The 15,373-nt window shown below is 43.8% G+C and overlaps 1 protein-coding gene across 10 annotated transcripts in view; it reads right to left on the bottom strand.

The window, feature by feature from the left end:
• LOC139267510 (transcription factor TFIIIB component B'' homolog) overlaps nucleotides 1–12,286 on the bottom strand; it is an 84,638-nt gene extending 72,352 nt beyond the window's left edge. For 7 of the 10 annotated variants that reach the window (XM_070885909.1, XM_070885915.1, XM_070885914.1 and 4 more), the window contains exons 1-3: nucleotides 12,141–12,272; nucleotides 7,344–7,604; nucleotides 2,969–3,578 (exon numbers count right to left, since the gene is read on the bottom strand). In XM_070885909.1, the coding sequence (XP_070742010.1) occupies nucleotides 2,969–3,578; nucleotides 7,344–7,603 (870 nt within the window). In that variant the 5' untranslated portion in view covers nucleotide 7,604; nucleotides 12,141–12,272. Of the gene's footprint in view, nucleotides 1–2,968; nucleotides 3,579–7,343; nucleotides 7,605–10,282; nucleotides 10,375–12,005; nucleotides 12,094–12,140 lie in introns of those variants that run through there. The other 3 variants (XM_070885910.1, XM_070885913.1, XM_070885912.1) reach the window with 3 other exon arrangements.
• Between the last annotated feature and the right edge of the window lie 3,087 nt (nucleotides 12,287–15,373).

Below are 15,373 nucleotides of genomic sequence, written 5' to 3'. Positions count from 1 at the left end.
CTAGTAATCTAGAGGCCTGGGCTAATGATCCGGAGACATGAGTTCAAATCCCACCATGGCACCTGAGGAATTAAAATTCAGTTAACTAAATAAATCTGGAGTAAAAAGCTGGTGTCAGTAATCGTGACCATGAAACTACCGGATTGTCGTAAAAACCCATCACTAATGCCCTTCAGGAAAGGAAATCTGCCGTTCTAACCCAGGCCTATGTGTGACGCCAGACCCACAGCACAGTGGTTGACTTTTATCTGCCTCTGAAATGACCTAGCAAGTTGTTATGTATGTAAACCTGTAATTACCATGTCTGACCACCAGAGGGCTTATCCCCTGGAGTCCCAAGGGATCCCACAAGCACCTGTATATAAGGAGGCCTCACAGCCTGGAGAGGCACTCTGAGATCTGCAATAAAGGACTATGGTCACACCTTACTTTGAGCTTGCAGTATCTAATCTGACTCTTTATCCAAGACTTAACAACTGGCGACGAGATACAGATAACGAACCCCACCGCAACAATGCAGAGAACTGTGGGCATCCTGGAGAAATTTTTGGCGGGAGATGATTGGGAATTGTGGAGCGACTTGACCAATACTTCATGGCCAACGAGCTTGAAGGAGAAGTGAATGCTGCCAAACGAAGGGCGATCCTCCTCACCGTTTGCGGGGCACAACGTATGGCCTCGAAAAACCTGCTCGCTCAAGCAAAACCCACAGACAAGTCGTACGATGAGTTGCGCACACTGGTCCAGGAGCATCTAAACCCGAAGGAAAGCGTTCTGATGGCGAGGTATCGGTTCTACACGTACAAGAGGTCTGAAGGCCAGGAAGTGGCGAGCTACATCGCCGAGCTAAGGCGCCTTACAGGACATTGCGAATTTGAAGGACACTTGGAGCATATGCTCAGGGACTTCTTTGTACTTGGCATTGGCCATTAAGTAATACTTCGCAAACTTTTGACTGCAGAGACTCCAACCTTGAGTAAAGCCATAGCGATAGCCCAGGCGTTTATCTCCACCAGTGACAATACAAAACAAAATTCCCAGCACACTAGTGCTGCTGCAAGTACTGTGAACAAAGTAACGTTGTTTTCGAATCGAAATGTACAGGGCAGGACATACACGCCTGTAGCTGCACATCCGCAGATGACTGAGTCCGCATCAAAGTGATTGCTGGCACTGTTTTGGCCAAAGAGGGGAGTAGGGTGTTTGTGGTCAAACTCGCAAATGGACTCACCTGCAGAAAACAATTGGACCAAACCAAACTCAGATTTACAGACTATCCAGAACAACCCACAATAGACTCTACCTTTCTCGACCCTCCAGCACACACACAAGTGGCAACTGACCCAGCGGTTGACCACGAAGCAGAACCCATCACCCGCAGCAGTCCAGCAAGGCTCACCACCACGAGCAGTCCAGCAAGGCCCACCACCACGAGCAGTCCAGCAAGGTTCACCACCACGAGCAGCCCAGCAAGGTTCACCACCACGAGCAGTCCAGCAAGGTTCACCACCACGAGCAGTCCAGCAAGGTTCACCACCACGAGCAGTCCAGCAAGGTTCACCACCACGAGCAGTCCAGCAAGGCCCACCACCACGAGCAGTCCAGCAAGGTTCACCACCACGAGCAGCCCAGCAAGGTTCACCACCACGAGCAGTCCAGCAAGGTTCACCACCACGAGCAGCCCAGCAAGGCCCACCACCACGAGCAGTCCAGCAAGGTTCACCACCACGAGCAGCCCAGCAAGGTTCACCACCACGAGCAGTCCAGCAAGGCCAACTGCGCAGCAGCCCAACGGAGGCCCAACAAATGAGTCACCAACACCAGCATTTTCACCGAGACGATCAACCAGGGAAAGGAAGGCCCCAGGTCGACTCATTGTAAATAGTTGCACTATTGACTTTGGCGGGGGGGAGAAAGTGTTGTTATGTATGTAAACCTGTAATTACATGCCTAACCACCAGAGGGCTTATCCCCTGGAGTCCCAAGGGATCCCATAATCCCTTGGGAGCACCTGTATTATAAGGAGGCCTCACAGGCTGGAAAGGCACTCTGAGATCTGCAATAAAGGACTACGGTCACACTTACTTTGAGCTTGCAGCATCTAGTCTGGCTCTTTATCCAAGACATAACAGAAGCCACTTAGTTGTCCACTGCAACGGTTCAAGAATGCGGCTCACCACCACCTTCTCACGGGCAATTAGTGATGGGCAATAAATGCTGGCTTTGCCAGCGACGCCCACATACAATGAATTTTTAAAAAAATTAAATAGCACATTACTCAATTTTGTATGTTTTTTCCTTTCCTTTCTTAAACCACATACATCTCCAACTGAGAAATCAGTCTAACAATCTGCTTGAAAGTCAGTGTAATGGTAATGGTGAGCCAGCCACTAGCAGGTGCAAAAGTGCTACCTAGCCTTCTGATTTTTCCTTCTTCCTCTGAGAATATTCACTTTGCGACTTCCCGACAGTACAGCTGAGTTAGGAAACTATCAGTTTCAGGAATTACGGACACAAACCTGTATTTTACCCTTCTGTAGCTTAGCTCATTGGTGATCCAACCCACAATCATACATAGTAATCCATTTACTCAAGTGGAATGGGTATAAATTTAGCATCACATTTGTTTAGTACCTTAGAAATGTAGTCATCAGACCTGATTTGTATCAATTTTACACTCAATATGCAGTTTTGATATTTAGTGACTACATAATAGGATGAAAGGAGTCCAAATAGCTGTGTGATGTTTTGTTGCCAATGGGACATGAAAAACTCCCACTCTGTATTTCCCCAGTGATTAAGAATCTCAAGCACAAACCAGTCATTCCACTGAATTGTAGGTTAGCACACGACTTAACAACTCACTCTGTCCCTCCTGCAACAATTAACCAGATAAGGCTGTTAAAGGTTACTATTGAAAGTAGTTGTCAACAACAGAACCAACCTCTAAAAATGTATTCAAATTTACCTTCTCTTTTCTCAACTCCTCTTTCAGCATCTCGCGCAGTTTTCGAGCTTTCCTCAGCCGTTCAAGGTCAGATGGAATTTTGGCTGGTTTAGGACGTGCAGGCGAGACACTTGGGGATGGTACAGTTCCTTTTGTAGGTGTGCTGCTGGGTGTAATCCTTTCCTTTAGTGGCGAGGACAATGTCTTCCGCGTTGTAGGAGCTCGGGTGGAATTGGTTCCTACAGCTGGATCTTTGTGCACAGGATTTTTAACTGGAGAAAACTGTGGTACTTGAGGAATTGGGGTTTTCTTTTCTGGCAATTTGGTATGTTGTCCTGAAGAGGGTTTTCGTTTCTCCAGTGATCTGGGAAGAGGTTTCTCAGTAGTAGTGGTGGTCTGTGACTGTGAGGGATCATCTTGAATGGATGCAGCATTGGTCACAGAAGTGAATGGACTTTGTTGCTGAGGGGGAGATTTTGGTGTTACACTGCTCGACTGTTGTGCAGATGCAGATGTACATCTGGGTTTGGCCAAATTTGGCATGGTGGAGAAGCGCTTCCTTCTTTGCAAAGGTGCCAGAGAGAGTTTACTGTTGGCACCAGACTCTCCAGTCTTATCATTTTGTTCATTCCTATAAAAAAGAACAAGTTTGCAACTTTTAATTTTATGGAATATCACTTAGAAAAATTGGATAAAATGCAAATAAAGAAAAATCCTATAATGTTATCAAAAATGTGTCAAATTAAATGCCACTTGCAAACTAAAATCCCATTATATTTTTATTTTGGCACGTAATGGAAATAGAAGGCACAGAAGAGTAAAATCAAAAAGGCAGAATTACTTCCCAGCATGTTTAGTAGTTTAATCAACTGAAAAATCAGTTGGCAGCGAAGTACGTGAGAGGAAGAGATGCAAAAGAATGGTTTTCTGAATCAGCAGTTGTGTGTGGGGGCCAAGGAGAAGCTGGTCTGACCAAATATGAATATTACCACCAATAAAATCAAAACCTAATCACCCTCAAATTGTCCACATCCAGCAGATAAGAAAATCATGCTAAGACGACAGATTTTCAATTTATGGTATGATGCTTCTGCAAGGCTGAGGAAGTTTATCTAGTGAGTAGCTAAGCAATACAAATCAGGGAGATCCAAAGTTTTTTTTTCCATTTGTGTTGCTTTTACTCATCTCCATTAGAGCAACACTAGCCTCAGTAACCCTGAGTGAGCGAGGGGAAAAGTCAGTCACAACTCCCACTCACAATTCAGTAGAAATGCTTACAGGTCAGGTGAGGAAACATCAGGCCTGATAGAGTCCATCAGCAGTCAAATAGTCTGCCAGCGCTCTTTATAGAGGCTCGCATATTAATAATGGCCATCAACGATTGATGCCCATGGATTTGTAACTCAGCATTTATCTCTAAGATGCTAAACTGAGCTCCCATCTGTCTTAGCCTATGATGCAAATTAAAGATCCCATTCAAAGAGCACGGAGTTCTCCCAATGTCCTGAAAAATCTGTATCAAGCTGATATTCCTCTTCTTAAACCAGATGCAGGAGGCCAATTGTAGCATCTGTATATCTGCCCCAGCTAAGATCAGCTAACTTTTCACAGACTGGGGATCAAATTTTGAGCCTTCCTAGTCTGTACATTCCAATTATTCACTGGAAACCCTGGGCGTAGAATTTTTCAATAATTATAAACGGGCCATTTCTCACTAAAACCTGCAATAACAATGTCAGAAACAACTAATAGAAACATAGAATAGGTGCAGGAGTAGGCCATTCGGCCCTTCGAGCTTGCACCACCATTCAATAAGATCATGGCTGATCACAATCTCAGTACCCCATTCCTGCTTTCTCTCTATACCCCTTGATCCCTTTAGCCGTAAGAGCCATATCTAACTCCCTTTTGAATATATCCAACGAACTGGCATCAACAATTCTCGGCAGTAGAGAATTCCACAGGTTAACAACTCTGAGTGAAGAAGTTTCTCCTCATCTCAGTCCTAAATGGCTTACCCCTTATTCTTAGACTGTGACCCCTGGTTCTGGACTTCCCCAACATCGGGAACATTCTTTCTGCATCTAACCTGTCCAGTCCCGTCAGAATTTTATATGTTTCTATGAGATCTCCTCTCATTCTTCTAAACACCAGTGAATATAGGCTCAGTCGATCCAGTCTCTCCTCTGCGCCTTGGTTTCTGTATCCAGAGCTCTCCGTTGTTTTCAATGAGTTTGTCAACAAAAGGAAAATACTCCAATTTTCATTTTTTTACCCCAAATGTAATGACTGATACTCAGGTTTGATTTTTCAGTGACTCGCAGTTTCCTATCCAAGTGACCATTTTCCAAGTCGGAGTATAGATGGTAAATGACTATCAGTGAGCGATTTGACTGCAGGTGACATCACAGCCAATCTCCAGATGGTCACTTCCCACCCACACACAGGGCCCAAGTTTCCACAGGATAAAAAACGGCGCCCCTCTGAGCTGGGCGCCCGTTTTTCGCGCCTAAAACGGCGCCAGAAAAAAAACGCGCTATTCTCGAGCGCTTTGCAGCTCCTTGTCTGTTTGGCGCGGCGCCCAGGGGGGCGGAGCCTACACTCGCGCTGATTTTGTAAGTGGGAGGGGGCGGGTACTATTTAAATTAGTTTTTTTCCTGCCGGCAACGCTGCGCGTGCGCGTTGGAGCATTCGCGCATGCTCAGTGTGAAAAAAAAATTGGCACTCGGCCATTTTTGTAGTTCTTTGTAGCTGTTTAATTTTTGAACATTTTTTAATAAAAGCACATTGCCATCAGCACTGAGGCTTCTTGCAGCCTTCTCACTGTCTCCTTCCCCTCCCCACCCTCCACGGCAACAAACGGCGGTTTCCTTCCCCTCCCTCCCCTCCGCGGCAACAAACCGCTGTCTCCTTCCCCTCCCTCCCCTCCGCGGCAACAAACCGCTGTCTCCTTCCCCTCCCTCCCCTCCGCGGCAACAAACCGCTGTCTCCTTCCCCTCCCTCCCCTCCGCGGCGGCAACAAACCGCTGTCTCCTTCCCCTCCGCGGCGGCAAACGGCTGTGTCCTGTCCCCTCCCTCCCTTCCGCGGCAGCAAACGCCGGTTTCCTTTCCCACCCCCCGCGGCAACGAACGATGGCTGAAGCACTTTCACACAGGTAGGAAGATGGTTTATTTAATCTTTTCTTTGCTTATAAATGTTTATTCAGGTTGGATTTATTTGTATAATATTTGTAGAAGTATAAATAAGGATTTATTGTAGAATTTGATGACTTCCCTTCCCCCCCATTCTCCCCCCCCCCCCCCACCTCGTTCCCTACGCCTAATTTGTAACCTGCGCCTGATTTTTTAATGTGTAGAACAGGTTTTTTCAGTTCTACAAAAATCTTCACTTGCTCCATTCTAAGTTAGTTTGGAGTACGTTTTCACTGTGGAAACTTTGAAATCAGGCGTCAGTGGCCGGACACGCCCCCTTTTGAAGAAAAAATTCTGTTCCAAAGTAGAACTGTTCTACCTGCCTAGAACTGCAGAAACAAAATGTGGAGAATTGCGATTTCTAAGATAGTCCGTTCTCCACCAGTTGCTCCTAAAAATCAGGCGCAAATCATGTGGAAACTTGGGCCCACAGTTTCAGCTGGCAGTGGAGATAATCACTGGACAGAGATTAAGAGCAGAAATTCTATCTGTTCGCTAATCTGGAGCACTGAGGCCACCTGTGGTATCCCTACTGCCATTCTGTCTGAGATTAGCCAGAAACACTTGGGATCAAGCTGAAATATTTCTGGTCTATATGGCTCTCACATCATTAGTTCCCTGGACGGTTGGGGAAATAAAAGGGGAAAGAAGAGGATTAAAAAAAAACATTTAGGACCTTTTTAGTTGCCGATTAGCCAAGAAAGTAACTTTTTCTTATGACTAACCTGCCTATTCATTGGTCACAGGCCAAAATCCTTAAAAATCCAGCAGAAATCAATATCCCATATTAATTTTTAAAAAGCAGTTTATATGTAAAGAATGTTACATTCTGCAGTGTTTACAAGCTAGAAACACATCCAAGATTTTACTGACATCATGGATCCAAGATCAATCCTCAATACAGCACCATCTCACTCCTAGGATGCGTTTCTGCTTTTTGGCTCTATTCTTTATTTATTTTTTGTCAGTAAGACTATTATAGTGGACAGCAACAAATAAAAGACATGCAGAACCAAATCACATGATTTGTCTGGTAATATGCCAATGTATTTAACTTAATGATATTGTAGCTTCTATGTACTGCAGTATTGAGCCAAAATAGAAACTGCAGTTCGTACAGCACACAGAGACTACTTTTGAAGAGGAAGGTGATAATTAAAATTATGATATCTAAGATCTGAGCTTGAATGGATTCAGTACTAACTTGTTAAGTGGAACATTCTCCTGCTGTTCATCTGGGTCATCTTTCTCTTCCTGTCCTACGCCTGGATTAGGCAGTACTGTTGGCGGAACTGACAACACAGCTGGAGACTCAGAAATATCTTTTTCATTTGAAGCTTTTCTTTCTGGACTTAGTTGCTGGTCTGAGGTAAGAGTCTGGTCATCCTCCTTGGAGGTTTGCGATGAACCTCTTCCACCAGGTTTCAGATTGGGTCTTACACTGAGTCTCGAGCGGCGAAACATCCTGCAATGTACAAGAAGACAGGTGATGTATTGAAATTCTGCAATCTAGCACCAATAACCTTCAAATGAATCACTTGTATTTACTTCAAGAGCTCCCATTTCTGAATTTGAAATTCATTGTTCATTCACCAATTGTAGGAATGTTAAAATATAGTCAGGCTCATCTAATTCAATCTGTAAAAGGCACTTTTGTGCAAATTATATCAGTTTAAAACACTTCCAACAGGTCCAAAGACTCTGCTCTGCCTAATTAGTTAATTTTTCAGATTTTCTTCTCCTTAATTGAGCTTGTTTTAAAAAAAATAAATCTAGTTTCTCGCCTCTCCAATTAGATTACTTGGCATCTAGTGGGCCGGGAGTGTCTTGATCATGATGCATAAGGCATCACACCTGTATGGGACAAGCTAGATGGACCAGCAAGTCTTTTCCTGGTCAATATTTTCACATGCTCGTATATTAAATACTCTTCCCAATAGCTCAATGGTTAAATGCACCCAAGAGTGACATACTGAGCTATTGACGGATCCGCAAGGCTCAATTTTATATCTGTGCTATATCAAATCTCAGCTGAGGCAGTAATGGGGTCACAACTCATATCAGCAGCCTGGGCCAGAGGGGAGAATAAATACTGGCCAAATTTCCCATTTCTGCTTCTTATCCAGCTATTACTGGAGACCAAGCATGAGGACACTAGCAGCAGACCAGACTGGCGGGCAGAGGGTGCAACTACAGTTTAGTAGCTGTCAACACACAGATTTACAGATTGAGGTGTGGGACTAGAGAGCTACTGCTACCCACTGAAATCCACTCAATTATCCAGTATTAGATGAACAGACATTTCCTCCAATTAAATATTGGTAAGAGTGAAGCCATTCCTTCAGCTTCGCCATAAATTCTGTTCCCTAGCCACCAATTCCATCTCTCTCTCTGGCCACTGTTTTGAGGTTGAACCAAATTGTTCGCAATCTCACCATCCTATTTGACCCTGTGCTGAGTTTCCAGTTCCATATCTTCTCCATGATCAAGACCACCTACTTCCACCTCTGTAACAGCGCCCATCTCCACCCATGCCTCAACCCATCTGTTGCTGAAACTCTCATCTATCGCTTGGTTACCGCAAGACTCGACTTTTCCAATATTCTCCTGGCCGAACTTGCACCCTCCATATTCTTGGGCTCATCTGTTGCTCATATCCTGACCTGCACAAAGTCCTGTTCACCGACCTACACTGGCTCTCGGTCCAGAAATTCTCATCTTTATGCTCAAATCCCTCCATGGCCTTACCTCTCCCTATCTCTGTAAGCTCCTCCAGCCCCACAACTTTCCAAGAACTCTCCATTCCTCCAATTCTGCTCTTTTGTGCATCCCTGATTTTCTTCATCGATCCATTGATGGCTATGCCTTCAGCTGTCTAGGCCCCAAACTCTGGAATTCCATCTCAGCCTATACCTCTCTCTCCTCCTTTAAGACACCCCTTAAAACCTACCTCTTTGACCATGTTTTTGGATACTGCCCTAATAGCTCCTTATATGGCTTAGTGTCAAATTTTGTCTGATAACCCTCCTGTGGGACGTTTAGCTGTTAAAGGCACTATATAAATGCAAGTTGTTGTTATGCATCACCATCTTCAGGAGAGACAACATAACGTTAGATAATTTGAAGGAAGAGAGGGTAAGATACTGTTTACCAATCAAAGTATAAGCAATTCCTGCATTTTTTTACTGAGACAACTGCTCACTTAACAAAACTTAAAATAATTTGAGCTTGTTTCTGTAGACCCCAAAACTGATTGTCATTTTGTAAGAATATAGAATTCTTTACATCCACCCAAGCTAGCAGACAGGCCTCTTAACATCTCATCGGAAAGACAGCACCTCAGTCAGCACAGTGCTCCCTCAGTACTGCACAAATGTAAGGGAAAGTGGCAATACTGCAGGCTGGGAGAACTATTAGAAGCAAAGGGATATAAAATAAGGCACAAAACTGACATAACAAGAAAAAGACGTAAGGAATATCAAAACCAACAGTAAAAGATTTTTTATAAATATATTAATAAAACGGAAAATGGGCTCATAGGTCCTTTAGACAGATGCAGATGTGACTATAATGGCCAATAAGGAAATGGCAGAATTGTTAAATGAATACATTGTATTCGTTTTCAAAGTTGACGTGTACAAAATTTTAGCAGTACAAATTCAAGACTGAACTCACTGGATTTAATACAAATTAAACAAAATGGTAATGGAGGAAATAATCGAATTTAAGATGAACAAATATCCAGGACCTGATGGTTTCCATCCGCAAGTATTAAAATATGTACACCGACACACATGAAATGGTTCTATGAGGCACTACAAACCAACTATCAATGTAATCGCAGGGTCCAGATAGCAGTTACGACTATTAGATGCATCTCAATATTATTGCCTACGAATCATTTCTAGGTATCCTTTTATCCTCTCTAAAATATGATCTCTACCCATAACTCAAATGTCATCCAAAGCATTCATGTTACAGCTTTTAAACACACCCACGGTATTACTAAGCAATGCTGATCACTGAAAATGTAAACACAACTCTTAAAAGCAACCACACTATCCTCAGCAAATTCATGTAGAAACAATCATGCACAATAAAGTTATCATACAAAGAGAACAACTATTTTGAAAGGGTTCATACCAATTTCATTTAGATACAAAGGTAAATATTATTAAAAAGGCAACAGTGCCACCACATGCAGGAGGACCATGATATTCACTGCCCTTGAGTCTGTAATGCTTGTGAGGGGGCATCAGCTGCAACCCCATTCAATAAACAGAACGATCACCAGGTCTGCCAGCCAGCCAGGTCAACACCATCAAAAGCACCACCTATCCTTCAAAACAAAAGATAAAACTTGCATTTATATAGCACCTTTCATGACCTCGCAACATCCCAAAAGCACTTTGCAGCCAATTAAGTACTGAAGAAGTGATGTTACCATTGTAATGTAGGGAAACATGGCAGCTAATGTGCACACACCAAGGTTCCACAAACAGCAATGAGAGAATGACCAGTTAATCTATTTCAGTGATATTGGTTGAGGGATAAATATTGTCTTGAACACCGGGATAACTCCCCTGCTCTTCTTTGAAATAGTGCCATATGATCTTTTACTTCCACCTGAGAAGATAGACAGGGCCTCAGTTTGACATCTCTTCTAATCGACTGTACCATTCCCCCTAACTGCACAGAAGTGTCCATTAGATTTTGTGCTCAAGTCTCTGGAGTGGGACTTGCACCCACGACTTTCTGAGTCAGAGAACAGGGTGCTGCCACTGAGCCACAACTTTTAATCAAAGGTGCATATGCAAAATAAAAGTAGAAAACGAGGGAGGGATGAAATTATCAGGAAATAATTTGTTTTAAAATGTTCTATAGCTCAATTTAATTCTAATTCTGCCCTCCTGAGCATCCCTGATTGTAATCGCTCAAATCATTGGTGGCCGTGCCTTCTGTTGCCTCGGCCCCTGCTTAAACTTCTTCGCTCTACCTCTCTTTCCTCATTCAAGATGCTCCTTAAAACCTATCTTTTTGACCAAGTCACCTGTGCTAATTTCCACTTATGCGGCTCGGTGTCAAATTTTTAATCGCATAATTCGCTTCACTACATTAAAGGCGCTATATAAATGCAAGTTGTTGGTGTTGTTGTATATCACTAAACTGGAATTCTCCACAGAACATTGCATCATAGGCAGTCAACAATTACACTCCTATAGTGAAATGTAATACTTCAACCAAAAGAAAGACTTGCATTTATATAGCACCTTTCACAACCACCGGACATCCCAAAACGCTTTACAGCCAATAAAGTACTTTTTGAAGTGTAGTCACTGTTGTAATGTAGGAAATGTGGCAGCCAATTTGCACACAGCAAGCTCCCACAAACAGCAATGTGATAACGACGAGCTAACCTGTTTTAGTGATGTTGATTGAGGGATAAATTTTGGCCAGGACAGCAGGGATAACTCCCCTGCTCTTCTTCAAAATAGTGCCATGGGATCTTTTACTTCCACCTCGGTTTAACGTCTCATCCGAAAGCCGGCACTTCTGACAGTGCCACACTCCCGCAGCACTGCACTGGAGTGTCAGCCTAGATTTTTGTGTTCAAGTCTCTGGAGTGGGACTTAAACCCACAACCTTCTGACTCAGAGGGGAGGGTGCTAACTACCGACACACAAAAGAAAATTACAGGGTTGCATAGCGAAAGCCTATCTGATCAAGAAATGTAAATGTGTACATGTTGTTAGAAAAGAGGCACACAGTTGAAGTCCTAAACACAGCCAGTGTACTTCCCCAGGTCCTGGTGTGTGTTAAAAGCACCGCACACATTGGACACCAGCGCACACATTATCAAACACACTTGGATCTGTCCGAGGTGGAGATGTTGTGCCGAGGCGCCGATCCTGCTCGGGCCCCGACCTCAGCGAACCCTGGGCTCTCCAGGCGGGCCTGTCAGACCCACCCGCCCGCTGCTGTCAGCGCGGTGTGCCGCTACCTGTAACTCCACCACACGTGTTGTCAGGTGGGATGGGAGCATTGGAGCGTCCCACACCCCTGAGACCGCGGTGCAAGCTCCAACCTCACATCCTCCTGGTGTTCCTGTTCCGCCTTCCCCCGCAGCCGCCGCGCTGACTCCGTGCCCCAATCCCATCAGCCAGCGAGAGCCGCCAGGCCTCACGGGACTTGTAGTCCGCCCGGGGCACCAGTGCGCACCGCACTACAATTCCCAGCTAGCGCTGCGCGGCAGGTGTTGCATTGCAGCAGCAAATCAGCCTTTCCTTTGATGTCTGTGTGGCCTCAGCTCTCAATAGAATTATGGCAACGTCTGCCACGAGTGAAATTTGTCATCAGACTGACATAAGCTGCCAAATCATTTAAATGTAGGGAGCAGTACTTTTTTTTAAAAAAACAGTGGCACCCATTAAAATGTAGTTTTTAAAGTAATATAAGTTTGTTTTGGCAGGGCTGTAATTACTTTGGGATGGGGGGGGGGGGGTAATGTTAATTTTTGTTTACATTTTTTGAAATAAAAAAAATGCATTATGTTGGTACTCTGGAGATCCAACACATATAATGAAGTATAATGCATCTACAGTGCACCAGTAGTAGAAAGGATGACATAGAGGCCAGTGGCAGGAAGGCTGGTCAAGTGGACTGCATTGTCCTGGATGATGTCAGGTTTTGAGCATTGTTACAATTGCAACCATTCAGACAAGTATTTCATCACTCTTGACTTACACCTTGTAGGTGATGGAGAGGCTTTGATGTATTATCAAGTAGCTTGGTATGAGCTTGCTCAGTTCACTCTGGCCTAATAAACAAGCACATGGACTAGCAAGTCATCGTGTCTCTGTCCTTCATTTGTTCTACGCAAGTATATTACATTTTGGCGACGAGGACGGGATCCCAGTGCCATTTTTAGGGATCATGGATGGACAGAGACATTTCAATTTCTCATTCCAAAGTAGTTAAAACTACAATGCCCAGTTTCCTAGTGCTCATCACCTAAGAATTTAGCACTTGCATCCCTAGATGAACATTGAGATGCTTTAGTCATATAGACACAGTACTAGTATTAGCCAACACTCAATCTGCCACAGAACCTTTAAGATTTCGCAGCACACGACTTACCAGTCACAAGGCGGCCAAATGTTTCCTCCCCCCTCCCCAAAACACACAAATTAGTCTTTGAATTTGTATTTCCAGTTGACTTGGGACTGGTTTTCTTTTGTAGATCTGGTGCTCGAGGGGGGCAGGTCATGAGATTTAGAGTCATTTCAGAAAGTGTCCCTATACAACTGTCTCCTAAACAGATTCATTAAAATGAGTGATTAAAATTAAAATTTATCTTCAATAAAGTCAACACTCTAGACCTCAAAATAATTATTCATGTTGGAGACTAGATACAATGTCAGCAGGGACCATAAGGTACATCATATTCAACTCCTATAGTACCTGCACATTAGCATTCTTAGACACTGATCAAAAGTGGGAAGCCTGGAAATTTAAGAGGTCTGCATTGTCTATACAACTTAGAAACTCACCCTAATGAAGTTACCTACACAAGGGGGAGGGGGGGGGGGCAGGCAGGGGAGAACAGAAGCTTTCATTTTTAAAGATGTTCAGATAGTAGAAAACTTCCTGGGAACCGGTGACATTTTTTAAAAGTTTGACTCATCTTTTTCCTCTGAAAGGAACGTTGGTTCTTTGATAATGCAGAGTGTTGAAGGTAGTGCAGTAGATGTGTACAAGTACATCATCAGAAATCCGGCAACTTTGAGACAGAGTCCTTGCCGGATTTCAGACAAGAATATCAAGTCTGAAAGCCAGCAACCTCAGGACCGAATCCCTGCCGGTTTTTGGGTTTTGCAAGATTTCGGACCTCACTGTTGGCATTCCTCGCCGCCAGCCAATTCCCACGCTGCATTTTTTTTTTGTAACCGGTTTCCTCGTCCATCGCCGCACAATGGCGCCATCTTGGCAGCCTCAACACTGAATTTTCAGAATTACAGATTCTTGACGGTGGATTTCAAAATGCATTTGACAAAGCACCACACAATAAAGTTTAGCTTTGGCAAAATTGAAGCCCATAGGATTAAAGGAACAATGGCAGTGTGGATATGAAATTGGCTAAGGGACAGAAAGCAGAGTGTAGCACTGATTGTTTTTCAGACTAGATGGAAGCATGTAGCCCAGGGGTCGGTATGAAGACCACTGCTCTTTTTCCATATATATTAAATGGGCTGAACTTAGGTATACAGAGCATAAAAGTCTGCAAATGACACGAAACTCACAAATATAGTAAAGAAGAAAGATAGTAGAATTCAGGACATAGACTGATAAAATGGGCAGATCAAATTTAACCAAGAGAAAAGTAGGACAAATGAAGAGGGGAAATATAAACAAAATTATACAATTTTAATGGGGGTGCAGGGCCAGAGAGACCTGGGTGTGCATGTACACAAATCTTTGAATGAGGCAGGACAAGTTGAGAAGGCTGTTAAAGCATGGAATCCTTGGCTTTATTAATAGAGGCCGATTAGAAAAGTAAGGAAGTTATGCTAAATCCATATAAAACACTGGTCAGGCCTCAGCTGAAGTAGTGTTCAATTTGGAGCATCACACTTTTAGGAGGTCAAGGCCTTTAGAGACAGTGCAGAAGAGACTTACTGGAATGGTACTAGAGAGAGGGAATTCAGTTATGGGGGGGCGGGGGGGAGACTATAGAAGCTGGGGTTGTTCTCCTGATAGCAGAGGTCAAAAGAGGATTTGAATCATGAATGGTTTTAATAGAGTAAATAAGGAGAAACTTTTTCCAGTGGCAGAAAGGTCGGTAGCCAGAGGGCACAGATTTAAGGTGATTGGCAAAAGAACAAGGGCGACCCGAGGAAACTTAAAAAAAATAAAGACACATGAGGGGCCACAAGGCCTACTCCAATTACTAATGTTCTGATGATCTGGAATGCACTGCCTGAAGGGTAGTGGAAGCAGATTCAATAAAACTTTCCAAAGGGAATTGAATAAATACTTGAAGGGATAATATTTGCAGGGAAGGAGAACGTGATTGGTAGAGTTTTCCAGCTAGTCCCAAAGAGCTAATACAGGCACAATGGGCCGAATGGCCTTCGTAAGCACTATATCATTCCGATATATTCCTCCTCTTGGCACCATTCATGGCAGGGACTTGCCCTTAAACTTAATAAATGCTGCTCTGAAACTAGGATATAT

The sequence above is a fragment of the Pristiophorus japonicus genome, chromosome 1 (genome assembly GCF_044704955.1).
Source record: "Pristiophorus japonicus isolate sPriJap1 chromosome 1, sPriJap1.hap1, whole genome shotgun sequence".
Classification (NCBI taxonomy): Eukaryota; Metazoa; Chordata; class Chondrichthyes; family Pristiophoridae; genus Pristiophorus; species Pristiophorus japonicus.
The sequence above is the reverse complement of the archived record's forward strand: the minus strand, read 5'-3'. Positions and strand labels throughout refer to the sequence as shown.